At 47.7% G+C, this 14,638-nt stretch overlaps 1 protein-coding gene across 1 annotated transcript; it reads right to left on the bottom strand.

Annotated features, from left to right (window-relative positions):
- Positions 1–8,241: 8,241 nt before the first annotated feature.
- Positions 8,242–14,289, bottom strand: LOC109452494 (kallikrein-4). The gene is given in 5 exon segments (XM_074315873.1): positions 8,242–9,629; positions 9,632–9,918; positions 10,290–10,452; positions 12,214–12,268; positions 14,257–14,289. Coding segments are annotated over 5 exon segments (720 nt in total). The 3' UTR covers positions 8,242–9,447.
- Positions 14,290–14,638: the final 349 nt, after the last annotated feature.

Raw genomic sequence — 14,638 nt, 5'->3', positions numbered from 1 at the left:
TGAGGTAAGAAACCTTCACACCTGCTGTGTGAAGCCTGGGGCTAGAGTACAAATGGTAGATTTTGGATTTTGAATTTTGGAGTCTGGACCTTAGAGTCTAGGTCTAAACTCTGAGGTTTCATGGGTTTACTTTGGAATGTGAAGTCTGGAGTTTCAAATCTGAATGGTGCACTTAAGAAGCTGGACTGGGAGACGTGAGCCTGGCTTTTACGAATCTTAGATTCCTGGAATCTTGACTCTAGAGTATGAATTTGGAGACTGGAAGACAGGAGTCTTTATTCTGGATTCTGCGGTCTTGATTCTGGGTTCTGAGGCTTGAAATCAGGATTCTGCTTTAAGAAGGCTGGAGATCACCACTAAGATGACCCAAGGCTTTGCGAATTTGAAGTTGTGTTACAGGGCCTCAGAAGGCTAGAGGGCCCTGAGCAATTGTCTAGAGTCTATCTTGCCTTGTTTAACTAATAATGAGGCACAGAAAGCAGGAGGCACTGAATGTAGATCACCCCGTCAGTGAAGGATGGGACCTATTAGAAGTATGGTCACTCCCCACAGCTGGAAAGCCATCACCTTTATGGGAAGGGGCTGCAAGATGGGGGCTGACTGTTTAGGAGATCAGTGGCCAATATCTAGGGGTCCCTGGCCCTTGATTTCCCCAAGGAAATATGGGAGAATGATGGCATCTAAATCCCCATGCGTGGCGGAGGCTCACAACCAGAGTCTGCTTGTCGAGTCGGTAGGAGGGCACCCCACCCTCACAAGAGGTGACATTGGTGCCCCTCCTCCCGCCCACTCTGGCGAGTCAGACTTGGCTGATGGGTGTGCTCCTGGCCATCTCCCCAGATGTTCTTCACCTCTGCCGAGGCCTGAGTCCTGCCCTCTACCCTGCTCCTCCTCCTCTCACAAGTCTTTCATCAACTCCGGTGGCTCGACCACCAACCAGGAGGATCTCCTTCATCTGACCCTGAACTCTTGCCACCTGCTCCTGGGAAGCCCCTCTCACTCACTGTGAACTAACTCACTCCTCTTTCCCCAAACTCTCCTCCCCATGTCAGGGATACACCCACCATCCACCCAGTCATGTGACCAGACCCCCCCCAGGTGCCATCCCCTACAACCCAATGGTCCCCAGTGGTAGCCCCTCCTGCCCCTGCTTCTCTGGGCCCCATTTTCTCCTTGGCCTGGCCACAGGTCAGGCGTCCTGCTCTGCCTGGCCTCCCACATTCCAGTCTGTTCCCTCCATCTATCATCAAGTGGCCTCAGAAGGTTCTCTACGCTTAGAGCTGACCCCACCCCTCCCCTGCTCCCAGCCCTTCCATGGTGACTAACCACTCATCGCCCCTGGACAAGGTCCCTGCCCTCAGCCTGGCATTTGAGGCCCTTTGGGTCCCCCTGCCACAACAAGCCTTATCTTGAACTCCCTTTCCCAGGGAGATAGTTCTTGGAGAGGTCTGGGGGCCCAGACTCCTGGGTATGAGGGGTTAGAGGTGAGGAACCAGGCTGGGTCTGGCCGCAGCCCTGCTTCTGCCTGGTTTCCATTCTGGTATCCAGACCACCTCTGGCGTGTGGACCTGGAGCTCCTGCCCAACATTTTGTGTGTCTGATCTTAGTCTCAAAAGAGCAAAGTACCTCATGCTGGGCACTGAGGAAGCCGGGAACTGTGGGCAGTGCTGAGCAGAAGCAGGACACGGTCTGACTGTTCACAGGCCCCCTCTGGCGTCTGTGTGACACAGACTACAGAGGTGAGGAGAGGCAGAGGGCCTGGAGGGGAAGTGAATATGGGACTGACCAGGAGCGTGGGAGGGAGGGAGGGAGAAGGGACCCACTTCCAACCCGTCTGAAGCCCCCAGGGTTTGCTGACAGGGCCGGTGGGAGTGAGAGGCAGCCAGCAGTCAAGGATGATCCTGAGTTTTGACCTGAGTGACACCTGAGCAACTCCAAGGAGACATGTATGCCAGCCCCCCCCCACACCTGCTGCCCCCCCTACTCCATGCTCACCAAGTCCAGTGGAGCCCACACTTTTCCACCGACCTGCTCATCTTCCATCCCAGGGTTCTACAGTCCCTGTCACTTGGCTGCGCTTTACTCTCCCTCATCAACCCTCCCCAAACCTAGTCCCTCTTCCCCCGACTCATGGATGTTCCCTTTAGCCCTCTGTCCCAACCCCAGGTCAGGCCGTGCTCCCACAGGACCCTCACCCCCAGCCTTCTTCACAGCTCCCAGCCTCGGTCTTCCTCTGCAGTCCGTCCCCACCTATTCCAGAAGGTCATTCTTATCTCAGAACTGGCTTTGCCCATGCATGCTCACCCCCCTTCCATGGTGCCCCAGGACCCTGGGGAGGGGTGCCGCAGTCAGAGAAAGCTTCTTGCAAGAGGTGACATTTGGTAGGAGCCCTGAGGGTGGGAGGTCCCGTAGATGGAGCCCCCTCCTCTTCCCTGCTGGCACCCACAAGGACTGTCCTCCCGAGCCCTGCTGCCCTGCACAGAAACTGGACGCTGACATCCCACTGCCATTGGCCAGGACTGGAACCACTATCCCTCCTGTTGGAATCCCACCACGTTCCTCTAGGAGAGAAGTCTGGAGACAATGGTGTCTTTCCTCAGAGCTGGGGAGTCACTGTGTGTGATCTGTGAGCCCAGATCTTAGAGCCGGGGCTTTGCAGGCAGAACCCGATCCTCACTGACCTCACTTTCTTCCTACACTGTGGGAGGACAGGAGCTCTCTGGTCTGCCGTGGCATGCTTCAAGGAATCACTGCATCTAACTCATTTCCAGGTGCCAAACTCAATAGCCCTGTTATCTACAGCAGTGTCGTTGAACTGGAAGTAGATTGAGGACACTACAGGCCACAGCACTTAAATGTCCCCACCCCATCCCTTACCCTCAGTAAAACTGAATACGCATCAAGTTCTTGCATATTCCAGTCTTTCTAGACACAGGCCACCTGGAAGCACAGGGTCATCCCAAGAGATGAAATGACAGCTTTCCCAGCCCTCCCAACCTTATGTCCTGAGCTTGGAGTCGGGGTGGGGGGGGAAGGGAAGGCACAGAGACAGATGTAGGCCAAGGGTTCTCAAACTGGGGAAATTTTGCCCACCTCCTGTCACCCCCAGGGCACATAGGCAATGTCAGGAGACATCTTCTCACACAGGTTCTTTAAAGACACACAGAGGCGAATGGCCCTGTTATTTGTAGGACGGATGGGTGTCCACCCTGGGAGCATGGACAGTGGCACATGGTAGATGCCGTCCATGGAGCACTGAGCAGAAGCTGGAGTACTACACTGCAGTGCACACCAAGGATGGACCTTCCAACCTGCAAACCTTCCAACCTGTAGCTGCATCAGTCAGGGATCTCCAGAACAGCAGAACCAATAGGGTGTGTGTGTGTGTGTGTGTGTGTGTGTGTGTGTGTGTGTGTGTGTGTGAGAGAGAGAGAGAGAGAGAGAGACAGAGAGAGAGAGAGACAGAGAGACAGAGAGAGACAGAGAGAGAGACAGAGAGATGGAGATTTGTTTTAAGAATAAGGAATTGGCTTACACATTAGATGTCTCCCTGGAGTTGCTCAGGTGTCACTGGAGACTGGTAAATTCATAATATTATGGCAGACCTAAGGTTAAGAATTCAGGTGAGAGTTGATGTTGCAGTCCTGAGTCTGAAATCTCAGGGAAGTCCAACTGACTGGAAACTCAGCCAAGATTCTATGTTTCAGTCTTGAGGCAGAGTTTCTGCTCCCGAAAACCTCATTTTTTGGCCTTTCAGGCCTTCCACTGATTAGGTGAAGCCCACCTACACTACGGACCTAATTGGCTTTATTTCAAGACAAGCGATGTAGATGTTAATCACACCTACAAAACACCTTCACAGCAACATCTGGACTAGTGTTTAACCAAACAACTGGGTACCTTAACTTAGCCAGATTAACGCATAAAATTAACCATCACAGTCTTAACCCTTGTTACTTGGCATCCAACGCATCTCATTAAACCCTACTTAGCCCCTAAATAAAACGATACTCCTGCCTTACACGGTGTAAGCATCCTGCGTACCACTGAAAACCCACTAACCTTTTCCTACCAAGTCCTTGGGTGATGTTCACTCTTTTCCTTGATATCCTGTAACTTAAACACTGTGATGTAATGTTAATACATTGTATGGTAGGTGATAAGTGGGTAAGAGAGGGAAGGAAACAAGGATATATACACACACAGGAAAACATATTCATAACAAAATAAGGAAAACGTGTAACAATTACCATCCTCATTTAATTAACCTGTCTCATGATTGATTGTAGCTGGTATTTCCACTTACCCTTTTCCACCACTCAGTCCATCTTTCCTTTGCCGTCAGCAAGCACCTCAGCTGACCTTGCTTCTTTGCCTGGAGTGTAGACTCAAATTTTCATGCTTGACGAGTCTGGGCCATTAGTGGTCCTGCCTGAAGTGGGCTGTGCTTCTCCATCACTTTTAATCCTCGTGCATGTTAGTACTAAGAGATGCCTAAGAGATCTTTTGGGTTCCAGACACACTCTTCCTTATTTCCATTGTGGAAGAATGGCCCAGTTTCCCCTTGGTGATCAGGATCAATCACCCCACCCTGAATAGTAACTGATTTCTTTGCCTGTTGATTCAGAAGCATGAGGAGCCCAAGATGGCCAGGTAGTTGTCTTCACTTTCAGTTTAATAGAATTATTGTTGTATCTACTAGTGGACGTATTCCTTCTTTTGGAACTAAGACCTAGAGACCAACAGAGCAGAAGGTCACAGACACAAGAAGCAAACATTGTGTTAGTGGATCACCAAGTGTAACAGTGAGTGGGGCCACTTCCATTTCCACCCTCCACCCCCTGATTCCTGCATGCACCCATGACTTAGGCAGGCAGCGTGGGTCCAACGCCTGGTTCTGCTACTATACAGTTGGGCACCTTTGGCAAATTACTTACCTCTCATTTTTCTCATCTGTAAAATGGGTTAAAAGTATTGTCTAGAGCTAGGTGTCCAATACAGTAGCCACAAGCTATACGAGTATGTGGCTATTTAAATGGAAATTAATTAAAATTAAACAAAAATTAAAATTCAGTCCTCCAGTTGCATTCGTCCCATTTCAACTGCTCAATAGCTGTATGTGGTGGTGGCTAGTTTCTCTGGATAACTCTGACTCGTACAATTTTTGTGACCACGAGTGGTTCTGGAGAAACAGAAGCTTTTGAATGTGCTTTGTGAATTGGTTCTAGGGCTTCTGGTTGGTTTTCTAATACAAGTACATTTGAAGGCATTCACGACTCTGTTTCCAGTCATAAAGAGAGCATTGAAAGTCGGTAGTGTGACGTGGCAATAGAGACACCAAAATATTACCATTGAATGGTCCTAGTCAAATACTTACAAGAGGCAACATCGTGCACGGCATGTGTAGAATACCTTAGGATATGTTTTCAAACTAACAGGTGTATGCGTCTGCTTCCCACACCTTTGGATGTGCACTATTTCTGCTCATCATTCAGTTGTGAGGATTTTAAAACTTCCATTTTGAATTTTTCATCCATTTTTCCCCACTATGATTTAATTTTCATCACGAATTATTCAGATGATGGTTGGGTTTTTGACTTCTGCCTGTGGCTATTATGTCAGTGTGCTAACTGAATATTAATTTTCTTGCATCACGGTTGGAGAACACGGTCTGGGTGATATCACATGGTTTTCATAATTGTGTTGAAATCTCACACTTTCATGGAGCGATTGGTCCATTTCTCCCCGTGGTCGTACTAATGTTTTATGTTAAGGATTATGAAGCTATTTTATTAGGAATATTCAAGTTGAGAATTGTTGCTTCTTATAAATTGTATTGCTTTGTAGCAATCAACTCTAATAATGATTTTAGTATTAATACTTAATTTGACTGATATTAAGAAAGCTATACTGCATTTCTTAGGGGTAATATTTTTTGGTAAATCTTTTTTCATCTTCTGCTTTCAAATTTTCTATGAGTTTTTGGTGTGTCTTTTGTAAAGAGCATATAACAGCCTTTTACACTCTGATTTGAGTTTAACCATTTGCATTTATTGTGATTATTGATATGTTCGGCACTTTTCATAACATTATCTTGCTTTTGAGTGTCCTGCTTTTCCTATGCTTCCTATCTTTTTTTGGATTACTTGATTTTGTTAGTGTTTTTCCCGTTACTTCATTTCCCCCTTTCTGCTTGTTTGGAATTCGTTTACCCTAGTTCTATTCTTTTGTGATCACCCTTGATATTTTATTATACATGTTCATCTTAACAAGGTCTCCAATGAAAGACTATTTTAGCTCCCACCTGCATCCCAAAGCAACCAAGCACCTGAGAATACATTCATCACCCTCTTCCTGTTTGCAAGCTATTGTTTTCCAGGATTTTAGTCCTGTGTCTTTTAAAAAATCACCCCTTAGATATTGTCATTCTATGTGTTTACCATTCCTTTTGCATCTCAGGCTGATTTTCTGGGATCATTTACCCTCTTGTTTAAGTGTATCTTCTAATAGAAGTTTCTTTAGTGAGGACCAGGGTGCCCAGAACAGGGGGATGGGGGCAGTGCCCTGGGGTGACCCCTGACCCTGACTCTCAGGCTACCCTCACTCAACTTCTAACATTCATTCTCCAATTCTGGGGGCCGCCCTCTCTCAGGGTTTATCTTTTTCTTTCTTTTTCTAGGCAGGTATATTCTGCTCTGCTTATTTTAATGTCTTAGAGTTCATTAATTTTTAGGTGTCTTTCAGATACCTTGCAGATATCTTGGTGATAAATGCTCTTACTTTCTGTTTATGTATAAATGACTTTATTTCATCCTCAATCTTGCAAGGTATTTTTACTGAGTGTAGAATATTAGGTCAACAGTTACAGGTTTGCAACATGATAAATACATAATCCCACTTTTGTCACTCCTTCTGGCTTCCATTATTGTTGTTGAGAATTCTGCTGTATTTCTAATTGTTTCTTCTTTATGGATGATTTATCCTGTCTTATTATTTTTAATATTCTCTTTGTTTTGGATGCTCTGAAGTTTCTCTATTTTGTGTCCGGACAAAAATATTTTTTGTTATCCTGCTCAGAATGCCCTAGGCTTTCTGCTTTCCTATTTTCAATAGTTTTACTATCTTTTTAAACATTGTTTTCCCTCTCTTCTATTCTTCCCTCTGGGGGATGTTCACTATACTTATACCCTCTCATTCTGTTGTCCAAATATTTTAACACCTCTTTTATATTTTTCATCTTTTTGTCTCTATGCATTGTGACTAATTTCTTCTAACATATCTTGCATTTCATTGATACTTTCTTCAGTTTTGTCAAATTTGCTCTGTAATTTTTTAATAATTTAAAAATATTTATAAGTATATTCTTAATTTTTAGAGCTTACATTTGTTCTTTATTTCAAATTCTCTGTTTAGTCACAAAATCATCTAGTTAACAAATAAGTGAAATTTGTTCAAACTTCCTCAATTACCTTTCTCTCTCTTTCTTGTCATTTGGATGATTTAAATCAGGATGTGAAGAAATCCAACTTATTGCATTTGATTGACGAGCGCTTTGAGTCTCTTTATTTCTTTAAATGCTTCTTGCATAAGCCGTTCTATATTCTGAATATAACAGCCTCTAACATCTGCCATCCTCAAAGCCTTACGTCTGTTGTTTATTCTGCTCATTTTGAGGCATAGTGGGTTTCCTTCTCTGGTGTCTGCTAAATTTTAGACTTGCTGATGGTACTGAGAGCCTAAATTGGGACTGGGAAAATTTTTCACCAGAAGGAATTTGCTTCTCTTTCTTCCAGAAACCAGGGTTCCCCTTGCCCTGGAAGCACCCCAACTTCCATAAGGGTCTCAGACCAGCAGTTCCAGGCTGTCCACTGCCGCCCCCAAGACCAGCCCCCAACTCAGTTTTCTTGTAGCAGCACTTCCACCGGCAGGCAGCCTGACCTCTTCTGGCCTCCCGGTCTCCAGCCTGAAACATGATTTCTGGAAAAGACTAGTTCTTTGAGGCACTGCTGGTTTTATAAAAGACAGGGAGAGTTTCAAGGATCCCCAGGCTCAAAAAATTCTCGACTCTGTCCTCAGTCTCCTCTATCTCTGCCCTTGGTCTCCACATCTCTCACCCAGAGCAGCCCTCTCCACGATTCTCCCCCACCCGTCTCCAGCAACAGCAGCAGGGTCCTGAGGCAGATGAGAATGAAAAATTCTTAAAATGCATTTAAGAAGCAAACAAAAATAGGTCAGCTAAAGCTAAATAAACTAAGCAAGAAAATCCCAGTCACTTGCCATTTGCTCATCAGACTTTTTAGAAATTGCACAACGTCCCCAGAGTCAGTTTCTCCTAGTCTCCCAGGTGTGTCTCCTTCCTTTGGGATCCTGTGGCCCTCCTGACCAAGACTCCCAGTTCCCAGGTGGGAAGAAGCCCAAAGAGGGAAAGCTATTTGCTGGAATCCTTTGAATGGGAATGGAAGCAAAGAGGATAGTTCGAACAGAGATGGTTCTTCCCTTAGACTTTATTTCTGGGCTTCGGAGAAAGGGACAAAAAAGGTGAAAAATCAGCTTTTTCTATCACTGGTAAGGCTGGGTCAATATTGTGCCACTAGGGGGCATTGTGCACAAGAATCCTTTTTTGGTGGGATTAGACTCCTGGGGCTGAGGGAGGAGGAGCTGGGAACTCAGATTCTTGAATTCCTTCCGCAGCATGTATTTGGGGGTTCAATTTCATGCGTCCTAGTCCCTGGACGGTTTTCTGTATCCAGTCAGTGAACTTGCAGAGGTTGGTGTAGATGCCTGGCACGTTCCGTTGGCCACACGGGGTCTTTTCCAAAAGACATGAGACCCGGCAAGAAGCTCGTTGCAGACAAGGGGGCCCCCAGAGTCACTCTGTTGTTAGAAAGAATCCAAAACACAGAGAGGTGGAGATAGATGTGAGATCAGAAAGCAACCAGATGAGACAGAGAGACAAAGACAGGAAAAAATAAAGACAGCAACACACCCACCAGAGGTTTCACTCCAGTGCTCTGCCTGCACTTAATTCTGCTCCCCTATATTCTAACAGCTGGCTGGGTTTTCTGGAGTTTGTTCTTGTTCTGTCTTTGTGTCTTGTTTCTCTGTTTCAGTAGCTTCCAGAGTCTCTGTGCCTCTCTGCATCTCTCTATGTATTGTTTTTTCCCCTATTTTTCTTTGCCTTTCATCTTTCAATCTCTCTTGGTGTGTGTGTGTGTGTGTGTGTGTGTGTGTGTGTGTGTGTGTGTGTGTTTCTGTCTCCCTATGTCTCTCTACTTCTGTTTCTTTCTTTCCTTCTGCTTCTCTTTATTCTGGTGTTTATTTCTCTCTGTTTCTCGCAGTCTGTCTCTTCGGTTGTCACCATCTCCTCACGTCTCTGTTTCTCACCACGTGTCCCTGTCGCCCTCCCTTCTCCATCTCTCCCTGGACCTCCTCCCATCACCTCTTCCCTCATCTCTCACAAAGCAGGAGTCCTTTCCATCCTGTCCTCCAGCACAGAACATGCTGGGGTGGTAGTCGGGGGCATAGGTGGTGTTGCAGACACCCCCGAGATAGCCGCGCATTGGAGCATTTTGGGCAGGCTGCCTGGAACGCAGAGCTCTGGGTCAGCCCCTCGGGATGGGCACAAAACCCCTCAGAGAAGGCAGACAACCTACACTCATGAGCTCACCACCCCCCAACAGACCCCAGCCAGACACGGCGCAAGAATTTCCAGGGATCAAGCATTGGGAGGCGATCCTGAGGTGCTGGATGGGGTCAGGCTGGAGCAGCGGCTCTTTCAGCTCGATGAACATGAGGTCGTTGACCACAGCAGGATTGTCATACTCCGGGTGCTTTATGTTGAGGCTGGTCTCCCTCACTCGGCTGCCTGCTTCTTGGTGGGCCTCAAGGCTGTGCAGGCCCAGCCCGATGGTAAATGCGCTGGGGGGACGGGGGACAGGTGAGCTTTGGGGCAACGACACTGTTATCGCCATACTCGCCATACAACCCCACGTCCGTCCCCTTACCCAACCACAAACTTCTCTCTAAGCACGGCACTAAGAGGCACTCAATCGTGATCTCAAATTGTCATTCACAATCAATAACCCAGAGACAGCAATTGGCCTTAACTCACCAGCGACTCAGCAGCTGAGCTGAGATTTCAACCCAGGGCTGAGGCTTTCCAAATCCACAGCTGCCGCATCCCTCCCAGAGCGGTTCCCAAGTTAGCGCGGGAAACTGAGCCCGGTGTTAGGCCTGTCCTCTCAGCTAACGTCCCCCCAGGACCCAGGCCCGCCCTGTCCTGCACTCACCCGTAGAAACAGTGTGCGGCTGACAGGACCCACTGCGGATGCACCTGGACGCCTGCGAAGCTCAGTTCGTCTTCCTCGAACAGCGCCGCCTGCGGGGGCTGCGAGTGCGGGTTGAGGTCCTCGCGGTTTACCACGAGGCTGATCCCGTAAGAGGCGAAGTATCCTGAGGGCGGAGTTAGGGCTGGGGGCGGGCCCAGAATGGAGCAAAGCTTCTGGGGGCCGGTCTCGGTGCAGAGGCGTGGTCAGGGTTAGGGGGCTGACTCAGGAGGCAGGACTAGGACTCCTGGAGGTGGGGTTACAGTGCGGGGGGCGTGACCAGGGCTTCGGGGCGGGGCTATGATGCTGGAGCTTGGCCAAGGGCTTCGGGTGCAGTCAGGGATCCTGAGGGCAGTCAAGGCTCTTAGGGGTGGGGTCAAGGATGGGAAGGTGGGCTCAGGAGGTGAGACCAGGCCTCCTGGAGTCGGGGGTCACAGTGCACGGCATTTAAAGGGAGGATCGGGTTCCTTGGGGTGGGTTAGGACTCAGGAGTCTAAGATCAGGGTGCAGGATAGGGTCACTTGTCAGGAGGAGGGTTTCAATTCTCATTCTAGTCACACCCACCTCCGGGATCTACATGGACCTGCATGCCATCACACACACACACACACACACACACACACACACACACACACACACACTGTGCCAGGCTCCTGCACTGCTCACGCAGGGTGGCAGAGACAGGGGCGATGCAGCCAGACACTCAAGGAGGCAGTGTTGGTCTCTGAAGTCTCGCCTTCCCCAGCTCAGCCTCCTCCACAGCCTCACACAAGCCAGCTCACACAGAATCACCATCACATTGTCCTGTGACACGAGTCCCTGGAGGTCAGAGGATCCACCACCCAGGAAGCAGGCACAGATTTCCAGCAATGGGTGACTCCCGCAGAAACACAGTTTCTCTTTGAGCAGCACCTTGGGCTTCCCACGTCCTCACAGCATTATGACAACATTGCTACTGCCCTCCTCCCGTATTCAGAGGCACAGATTATCAGTCATTCACCCAATGACTCACCCACTCTCTCACAGCCACACCATGTCACCCACAGAGGCATGCAAGGCCACACATACTCAGTACACAAGTGGCACACACACAAATTCCCTGTGATACAAGGAATCACACGTGTGCAACCAGAGGGCACCGGTCACACAGTCCTGTCACACATGAAGCTTTAGTCACCCAGGAAGACACTGAGTCATGCCTGAGCAGTAACAAACACTGTGACCTCTGGCACAGACAGTCACACACACATTCACGGCGATAATGAGGTACCCCAAGAAACAGCCCCAGGAGTTTCCTGCCATGATGGTCATGCCAGCACCTGGGGATGAGAGTCAGTCTCAGGTGGATCTGGAGGACCTACAGCCCAAGTGTCTCCATCTTTCTCTTTCTCCCTGTTTCCCTGGGATATTATTGGGGACAAGGACCTACACCCCCACACACATGTCATAGGGTTTGAGATCCTGGCCCAGAGAGGCAGAGAGACTGAAAGAGAAAAAGAGAGGAGAGAGAAGTAGAAAGAGAGAGAGAACCAGACACAGAGGAAGTGATAGAGGTGTCTCCTCTTCTATAAACTGGGAGAAATAGGGGGATGGAGACGTGGTCCCTCGGCGAGGGAGGGAAGATGGAGACAGAGTACTTGAGATATGTAATCAGCGACTGGCGAAGAGTCAGTCAGGGAGATAGAGATTCAGTGAAATAGAGAGACTGGGGCAGAGAGAGACAGAGTGGGGAGACGCTCCTAACTAGAAAGTGAGAGGCTTATGAGGCGAGCAGACAAGGAGACACGAGCCCGAGGCTGAGCACCCAGTGACATGCAGCTGTAGGGAGCGACGATCACGGCGACGTCCCGGCTTGTCAGGGGCAGCGGATGGGCACCCTCAGGCTCACCTGGCTGGCCACCTCTCGCTCCTGGATCCTGGCTGGCTGAGCTCCTGCCTGCGGCCTTTCACAGGGGCCCTGTGGCGACTTATAAGCATCCCTGGCTGGGCTGCTCTACCCCCCAGGGACACATTCCTGGGGTTAGGTGTTGTAAGCTTCCAGCTCAGTGCTCCCAGGCTGCAGTCAGGGAGCCAGCAAGGGTGGGGGCGGGGACCCAGCCAGGACACCTTTGAGTCCCTTTCTTGGTTCTCTCTCAACTCTATCATCTATCTATCTATCTATCTATCTATCTATCTATCTATCTATCTATCTATCTATCTATCTATCTATATCTATGTCTCTCTCAATCTCTATCTCTACCTCTTATGTTCCCTCTCATCTCATGTTCTCTCTCATTTTCTCTTTCTCTTCCCTCTTCCCTCTTCCCTCTTCCCTCTTCCCTCTTCCCTCTTCCCTCTTCCCTCTTCCCTCTTCTCTCTCTCTCTCTCTCTCTCTCTCTCTCTCTCTCTCTACATTCAGTAAATGTTTATTGAATACCTATTGTGTTTAGGCATCAGGATTGAGATCTGACCTTCAAGGAACAAGTGGTATGCCTCCGCCTGCCCTCCCATTTCTCTAAGTACTACAATTCCTGCTTCCAAGGTAGCATTAGCAGCGATGGCCAAGGCCACTTTTACTGCTTCCTAGTTCCTATCGCTGTGCCATGCACGGGTGTCTAAGTAAGCTCACCCTGCGTTTGTGACCATGGGTGCTGCTGGGAACCTTCTTGTTTTTATTTTTCAATTACAGTTGACATACAATTATATTAGTTTCAGGTGTATGACATAGTGACTAGACAGATATATAACTTACAAAGTGATTCCCCCAATAAGTCTAGCACACTCCTGGCACTATACATAGCTATTGCCATATTGTTGACTATATTCCCTGTGCTGTACTTTACATCCCTGTGACTATTTTGTAACTACCCCTTTGTACTTCTGAATCCCTCCCTCTATTTCACGTAGCTCCCCAACCCCCCTTTCATATGGCAACCATCAGTTTGTTCTCCGTATCTATGCGTCTGTTTCTGTTTTGTTTGTTTATTCTGTTTTTTAGATTCCACATATAAGTGAAATCATGTGTTATTTGTCTTTCTCTGTCTGACTTATTTCACTCAGCATAATACCTTCCAGGTCCATCCAAGTTGTTACAAATGGTAAAATTTCATTCTTTTTATGGTTGAGTAATATTCCATTATATATATATATATATATATATATATATATATATATATATACACACACACACATATATATCACCTCTTCTTTATCCATTTATCTATTGATGGGCACTTAGGTTCCTTCCATATCTTGACTATTGTACATAATACTGCAGTGAACATAGGGGTGTGCATATCTTTTTGAATTAGTGTTTTGTATTTCTTCGGATAGATACTCAGAAGTGGAATTGCTGGGTCATGTGGTAGTTCTACTTTTATTTTTTTGAGGAACTTCCATACTGCTTTCAATAGTGCTTGCACCAATTTACTATCCCACCAACAATGTATGAGGTTCCCTTTTCTCCACATCTAACATGTGTTGTTTGTTGATTTATTGATAATAGCCATCATGAGAGATGTGAGGTGAGTATCTCATGTGGTTTGAATTTGCATGTCCCTAATGATCAGTGATGTTGCACATTTTTCATTCACATTCTCTTTCTTATTCCCTCTCTCTTTCTCTCTCATTAAATCTCTCTCACCTTTCCTCCCTCCCCCCCACCCCGCCCCAGCAAATTTTCCCAGGTTCAAATTCAGACTGCATCATGTTCTACTTTTGCAATCTTGGGCAGGTGCCTGCACCCCGCAAGCCTCCATTTTTCCATCTGTAAGATAGGTGTAACCACTGTTTCTCACTCCAAAAATATATCCAGAGATAATGTGGGGAAAGTGCCTTGACACAGTGTCAGGCATATGGTAGGTGCCCAGTAAGTGGGAGCACGACAAAGCCTTCAACCACTAAAGAGCAATTGTGCACCTGCCATACTCCAAGCTCTGCTGTGAGCACTTACAATACAGCAAAGTCCAGCGCTCATGGGGCTCATGTCCTAGTGGGGGAGACGGACAAACAGAAACAAGAGGGATAAGCAAATATGTGTCTGGTAGTTGTATGTGTGCAGAGAACACGGGTTAGAGAGTGACAAGGATTGGGATGGGGTTTCTGTAGATAAGGTTCTGTGTTCGGGAGTCTCAGAGGAGGGGATATTTAGAGAGAGCTGTCATGCGAGGGGAGTGATGCAGGAGAAAGAAAGAACTCGGTGAGTGTGAGACAGAACAAAGAGAGGGAGTGGGGCAGATTGTGCAGGGGTTCCACACCAGGGTAAGGAATTTGGGTTTAAATGCAGTGGATTTTAAGCACTGGGGTAGAGGGAGTGACATGATCTTACTTACTTA

Source organism: Rhinolophus sinicus, linkage group LG11 (genome assembly GCF_036562045.2).
Source record: "Rhinolophus sinicus isolate RSC01 linkage group LG11, ASM3656204v1, whole genome shotgun sequence".
Taxonomy (NCBI): Eukaryota; Metazoa; Chordata; class Mammalia; order Chiroptera; family Rhinolophidae; genus Rhinolophus; species Rhinolophus sinicus.
The sequence above is the reverse complement of the archived record's forward strand: the minus strand, read 5'-3'. Positions and strand labels throughout refer to the sequence as shown.